General features: G+C 43.2%; 1 protein-coding gene across 1 annotated transcript in view; it reads left to right on the top strand.

The window, feature by feature from the left end:
• The window catches only part of LOC141795225 (uncharacterized), a 74,908-nt gene extending 69,277 nt beyond the window's left edge, over window positions 1-5,631 (top strand). Inside the window, exon 9 of the mRNA XM_074676040.1 lies at window positions 5,286-5,631. Coding sequence (XP_074532141.1) covers window positions 5,286-5,352 — 67 coding nt within the window. The 3' untranslated portion in view covers window positions 5,353-5,631. The remainder of the gene's footprint in view (window positions 1-5,285) is intronic.
• The last annotated feature ends 1,057 nt before the right edge of the window (window positions 5,632-6,688 follow it).

Below are 6,688 nucleotides of genomic sequence, written 5' to 3'. Positions count from 1 at the left end.
AAACGTGTTTTATATTGTAGTTTCTTCAAAATAGCCACCCTTTGCTCTGGTTACTGCTTTGCACACTCTTGGCATTCTCTGGATGAGCTTCAAGAGGTAGTCACCTGAAATAGTTTTCCAACAGTTTTGAAGGAGTCCCCAGAGGTGTTTGGCACTTCTTGGCCTTTTTGCCTTCCCTCTGCCGTCCAGCTCATCCCAAACCATCTTGATTGGGTTCAGGTCTGATGACTGTGGAGGCCAGGTCATCTGCCCCAGCTCTCCATCACTCTCCTTCTGAGTCAAATAGCCCTTACACAGCCTGGAGGTGTGTTTGGGGTCATTGTCCTGTTGAAAAATAAATGATCGTCCAACTAAACGCCAACCGGATGGGATGGCATGTCCCTGCAGGAGGCTGTGGTAGCCATGCTGGTTCAGAGTGCCTTCAATTTTAAATAAATCCCCAACAGTGTCACCAGCTAAACACCCCCACACCATCACACCTCCTCCTCCTCCATGCTTCACAGTGGGAACCAGACATGTGGAATCCATCCATTCACCTTTTCTGTGTCTCACAAAGACACGACCGTTGGAACCAAAGATCTCAAATTTGGACTCATCAGACCAAAGCACAGATTTCCACTGGTCTAATGTCCATTCCTTGTGTTTCCTGGCTCAAACAAATCTCTTCTCCTTGTTGCCTCTCCTTAGCAGTGGTTTCCTAGCAGCTATTTGACCATGAAGGCCTGATTCATGCAGCCTCCTCTTAACGGTTGTTTTAGAGATGGGTCTGCTGTTAGAACTCTTTTTGCCATTCATCTGGTCTCTGGTCTGAGCTGCTGTTAACTTGTGATTTCTGAGGCTGGTGACTCGGATGAACTTATCCTCAGAAGCAGAGGTGACTCTTGGTCTTCTTTTCCTGGGTCAGTCCTCATGTATGCCAGTTTCATTGTGGCACTTAGTTGTTTTTTCGACTCCACTTGAGGACACATTTAAGGTTTTTGCAATTTTCCGGACTGACTGACCTTCATTTCTTAAAGTAATGATGGCCACTCATTTTTTTAGTTAGCTGTTTGGTTCTTGGTATAATATGAATTTTAACAGTTGTCCAATAGGACTGTTGTCAGCTGTGTATTAACCTGACTTCTGCACAACACAACTGATGGTCTGAACCGCATTAGCCACGTTTACATGGACCCAAATTGTTACGGTTCAGAGGAACCGATGTGTTTTTAAATGACCCAAAAGCAGGCGGAGGCAGTGGAGACAGTAGATGAGTTTTTATTGAGAGTTGTAGATGAAAAGGTGAGTCCAAATCCAGAGTTCCTTTTGTCAGAGAGTTGAGGCTGTGTGAATGTTTTCAGGGCTGCTGCAGGTTGAAGAGGAGGCACTGAAAGGAGAAGAGGGAGAGCAGGCGTTAGGGACTGGTAAGTAGGCATACAAAAGATCAAACAATCTCAAGCAATACTTAGACAGGTTGAGCACTGGTACCGCGGTCGAAGCTTCAATACTCTGGCACCGGTCTTCACTCAAGCCAGAGCTTAAGAGCAGGAGCGGCTGATTGCTCATGCGGCGCAGGTGTGCCAGGACCTCGTGCAGCAGCTTCAGAGAGGGGAGGAGGGAGAGGAGGAACAACTCCACACAGCCAAGGAATCACCACACAAATATTCCGCTTGCATTCGGATTATTTTCTCAAACGGAAAGAATTTAACCTTTGTATACACCTCATTCTGAAAGAAAAGTGCCAATCCAAATGAACATGTAATCGGTTTCACAGGGGTGGAATATTCCTTTCCCCAAACTGATTGAGGTATCATGTATCCACTCAAACAGAAAGTTGTCAGGGTGCGTTCTTTCAGTGCATGCTCAGATATGACGTAAGACGTTCCACAACTTTAAAAATGGCGGCGAGCTGTCAGCACTGGACTGCTGCTGAAAGTTTGTTTTTGATCCAAACTTTGAAAGAAATTAACATACTTTCAAGACTGGATGGACGACAAACTCGCAATATGGAGTATTGCAACACCGTGATAAACAAACTGTCGTCCTCCAGCTTTGATAAATCACGTGATGTTAAGGTTGACTATTCTGTTTGATTACAGCGGCGCATGTAGACCAGAGATTGGAATATTCCTTTCCATGTATACTATTGTTTTCGGAAAAGTCATTCGGAAAGATTCCATTCAGGAAGACGGAAAACTCCTCATGTAACCGTGGCTATTAATAAAGCCAGAAATTCTACTAATTAACCCTGAAAAGGCACACCTGTGAAGTGAAAACCATTTCAGGTGAACACCTCTTGAAGCTCATCCAGAGAATGCCAAAAATGTGCAGAGCAGTAATCAGAGCAAAGGGTTGCTGTTTTGAAGAAACTACAATATAAAACATGTTTCCAGTTATATCACCTTTTTTGTTAAGTACATGGGCTGCACGGTGGCGCAACTGGTAGCGCTGCAGCCTCATAGCAAAGAAGGTCACCGATTCAATTCCCAGCTTTGTTTTAATTTCTTTGTCGAAGAGTGCAAATTTATAAAAAGATACATTTCAATTTTCTTAATATTGCAATACACATCAATGTTCCAACATAGTGAAGAAGATATAAAAAAGAAATATTGGTATTCCCAATCCTCACTGTTTTTTCTTATTTATTAATTTTCCCCCCAGATTTTTAATTAAGGGAGCTTTAGGAGAGGCTGATAAAACCTTAAAATGACACCTAAACTGATACCAGATTCGAAGAGTAGATCTTACAACTAGATTTTCTGTAAAGCCAGAGGGGTTGAGTGGCAATGAAGATGTGAGAAGAGCATCCAGAAAAGACAGACTACAAGATTGTCTTTCAAGTCTGCACCATGAGACATCGGGAGATTTAATCCAGTGTATAATCTTTTGAATATGTGCTGCCCAGTAATATAACTGAAAATTAGGCATAGCAAGACCTCCATTAAATTTACATCTTTGTAGAAGAGATTTTTTAATTCTAGGAGCTTTTTTTCCCCAAAGGAAAGTTGAAATAATATTTTCAATAGTTTTAAAGATTTTTTTGGTATATAGAGTGGGATACATTGAAACAGAAAGAGCAGCTTTGGTAAGATGTTCATTTTTACTGTATCAATCCGTCCAATGAGAGAGAGTGGTAAACTATTCCATTTCTCCAGATCAGTTTTTAGCTGAGTTATTAGGGGTAAGAAATTGGCAGAAAATAAAGAGAACATACTACGTGTAATATTTATCCCCAAGTACTTGAAACCAGTGGAGTTTATTTTAAAGGGAATATCTGTCTGTTGTAGTTGTAGTGCCAGGTCATTTATTGGATAACAAATGCTTTTAAGCAGATTCACTTTATAACCCGAAAATGATCCAAACCTCTGCAAGGTCCTCTGGATAAAAGGGATGTTTCTGACAGTGTCTAATACATACAATAAAAGATCATCAGCAAATAATGAAAGTTTAAATTCCTTATCTACTCGAGTAAGTCCTTGATAAAAGGGAGATGATCTAAGTGCAACTGAAAGAGGTTCTATCACCAAGGCAAACAGCAAGGGCGACAGAGGACAACCCTGTCTAGTTCCTCAATTCCCAGCTTTGCCAGTGGGCCTTTCTGTGTGGAGTTTGCATGTTCCCCCCGTGCATGTATGGGTTCTCTCTGGGTCCTCCCACAGTCCAAAAACATGCTCACCAGGTTAATTGATCACTCTAAATTGTCCCTAGGTGTGAGTGTGTGCGTGAATGGTTGTCTGTCTCCGTGTCAGCCCTGTGATTGGCTGGTGACCAGTCCAGGGTGTACCCCGCCTCTCGCCCAATAACAGCTGGGATAGGCCCCAACCACCCGAGACCCTGAACATGATACACGGTTAAGAAAATGTGTGGATGTTGAGTACATAACTCCACATGTGTTCATTCATAGTTTTGATGCCTTCAGTGTGAATCTATGATGTAAATAGTCATGGAAATAAAGAAAACGCATTGAATGAGAAGATGGGTCCAAACTTTTGGCCTGTACTGTTCGTATGAGACCCATCCTGATCATAATTGCAATATTTCATCCATTTGAAACCGAAGTGAAAATGAAATATTTTTCATAACGTATATTCCATTAACTATATCCCCCCCACTCTATCGTGGGGGGGTCAGGACGTAGCCAGTGTCTAGTTATGGTCTTTTTAGCTGCAGTTACCAGAAGGCCAAATAATTAGACATCAAAGTGTCCAGCAATACAGTCAACTCTCCCAAAAATGTAAGTATTAAACTCAAAGGGTATTTTTTTGTAAATATTAGCTCCAGAATGTTGTGGATTCTCGAACAGACATTTTTTAATAATTGGACAGTTTAAAGTATATGCCAGTGGTTAACATCTTTGCTCCCACATTGTTTCCAGCATTCTGGATCCTCTCCTGTGAGATAAGATTTCCAACCAAGTTCCCTCCATGTATGAGAGTTAGTACAGTTCCTCTGAAAGTCAGTGTTCATGATTCTAAATCTTAACGTGCTGCTCTGTTCTCCTTTTTAGGGCTGGTGGAGCCGTCCTCCTCCAGATGGTGTTCCTGGTTGATTTTATCACTGAGTGGGACTCAGCGAGTCGAGCAAGGTCCCTGTGCAGAGCCCTGGGTGGAAAGCTGGTTCTCAGTCACACCAAACTGGATCAGACGGCCTGTGAAGCCTTGGCCTTGGTGCTGGACTACGCTGAGGAGCTGACTGAGCTGGACCTGAGTTACTGCCAGCTAACCGACCAACTGCTGGTCACACTCATCGAGTATCTGCACAAAGTACAAGTCCTGGAGTGAGTTCATGAGACATGAGTGTTTATAATGCAAAGTTAGCTGGAGCATGATGAGTGTGTCATGGAGGTAATAACACAGAAGCAACTAATCACACAAACAAATATCTCTGTACCGTACTTCTGGATCTTTAATATCTACAGAGAAATGTAAGAATCTTGTTCTCTGATGTGTGTTTGTCAGATACACCTGGAGATGATCCATGAGGGTTTAGTGCTTGAACAGGATCAACAGCTTACCATGATACTAACTCTGTGTCACTTTGATTTGTGTGCACTTTGCAGCCTGAGTCACAACAGGATCACAGAAAAATCAACTTCCATGTTGCTCCGACTGGTGGACACCAACCCAGAAATTGAAACTGTGCGGTGAGCATGAATTCATGAGTTCGCTATTCCTTTCTGTTGACATTTGAAGTGATTTCCCATCAGCTGACCATTCAGAACGACAGCTTGTTCAAATGGATGCTGAAACACGTTGTTCTGGCTGGATGAATGATGTTTGCTCTCTCTGCTTTGGGCTTTTTCGTAGACTCTTCGGGAACGACATTGTGGGCCGAGCACCCTTTGAGACACTGAAGCAGTTTGAAATCTGGTGAACCAGGTGTCACTGTGGTGGTAATGTGACGCTCAGGAAAAAAAAAACCTGTAATCTCAGTTCCGTTGTTAGGAGCTACCCAAGTAGCTGCCTGTTGCAGCAGCTCTCTCGTCTTTGTCCGTTTCTTGTAATTTTTTTCGTCTCTTTTTCGTCATCTTTGTATTTGGAGTGGATCATCACTTTGTATGGTTCATTGTTGGTCACGGACACCAAACTTTTTGTGGCTTCGGCGATATTTTTACTACTTTTCTCCTGTGTTTGTCTGGAGATCCTACGTGTAACCATGGCTGCATTGTTTACATGCGAACTCAGCTGTTAGCAGCCTGTAGCATGTCAATGCTAACTAGTGTAGGGCTTGATGGTTTCCCTCGAGCTGAGGAGGAGGAGGTGAGGACGACGTGCCGGTTCTCGGGTGTGAGCTGGGAGGTGACGACGTGGACCTGTCCTTCCATCAATCGTTGTTGGGAATGTGGGATCCAGCTCCGGGGGATGGACGAGCTAGCCGTGCTAACCCAGCGGCATCGTGCTGTTCACGGACGTGGCTGACGGGGCAGACATCGGACGCCGGCGACACATCGGAGGAGCTTCGCCTGCTGTGAGCAGACAGGATCCAGGAGACAGAGACTGAACAGACTTCTGGGGAGGCTCAGTCCTGGACCCTGTGGAGGTGGAGACTGGCTGGGCTGGAGAGTGGTGGACGAGTGGTGGACGGGAAGTCGTCATCTAATTTCTTATGGACCTTTTTGCACTTTCTATACTCTTTCTTACTTTTGTTTTCTTAAATGCTGCGGTGACTCCTGAATTTCCCCTTGGGGATAAATAAAGTATTTTCTATTCTATTTAATTCTATTCTCTAATCTCAGAATAATGTGCTGTCTCAGGAAATATTTGGTTTACAGCTAGATAAAAAAGTAACTTGTTAAAATCACAGGTCATATCATCTTGTGTTTTATTTTTCTCATGATGCAAGGGCAGAATTTTCTAATGATCATGTGTCTGTTACAGCCTTTGATACAAATTATTTATTTTCTGTTTGGGATTATTCTGTCAGGACCTGATTGAAATTTTCACTTGTTGATAGAAGTGATAACTGTTCTGTGATCGACAAGTTATGATGCTGTCTTTGAGTTGTGTAATATTTTTTTAAATGTGTGACAAATATGTGACAAACAGGGCTGCACAGTGGCGCAACAGTTAGCTCTGCAGCCTCACAACAAAGAAGGTCACTAGTTCGAATCCCAGCTTGACCGGTGGGCCTTTCTGTGTGGAGTTTGCATGTGTGGGTTCTCTCCGGGTGCTCAGACTTTCTCACACAGTCCAAAAACATGCTCACCAGT

The sequence above is a fragment of the Halichoeres trimaculatus genome, unplaced genomic scaffold, assembly GCF_033239565.1.
Source record: "Halichoeres trimaculatus isolate MK-OKI-2021-1 unplaced genomic scaffold, fHalTri1.1 fHalTri1_scaffold_8, whole genome shotgun sequence".
Classification (NCBI taxonomy): Eukaryota; Metazoa; Chordata; class Actinopteri; order Labriformes; family Labridae; genus Halichoeres; species Halichoeres trimaculatus.
Note: the sequence above shows the minus strand (reverse complement) of the source record. Positions and strands in the feature narration are given on the sequence as shown.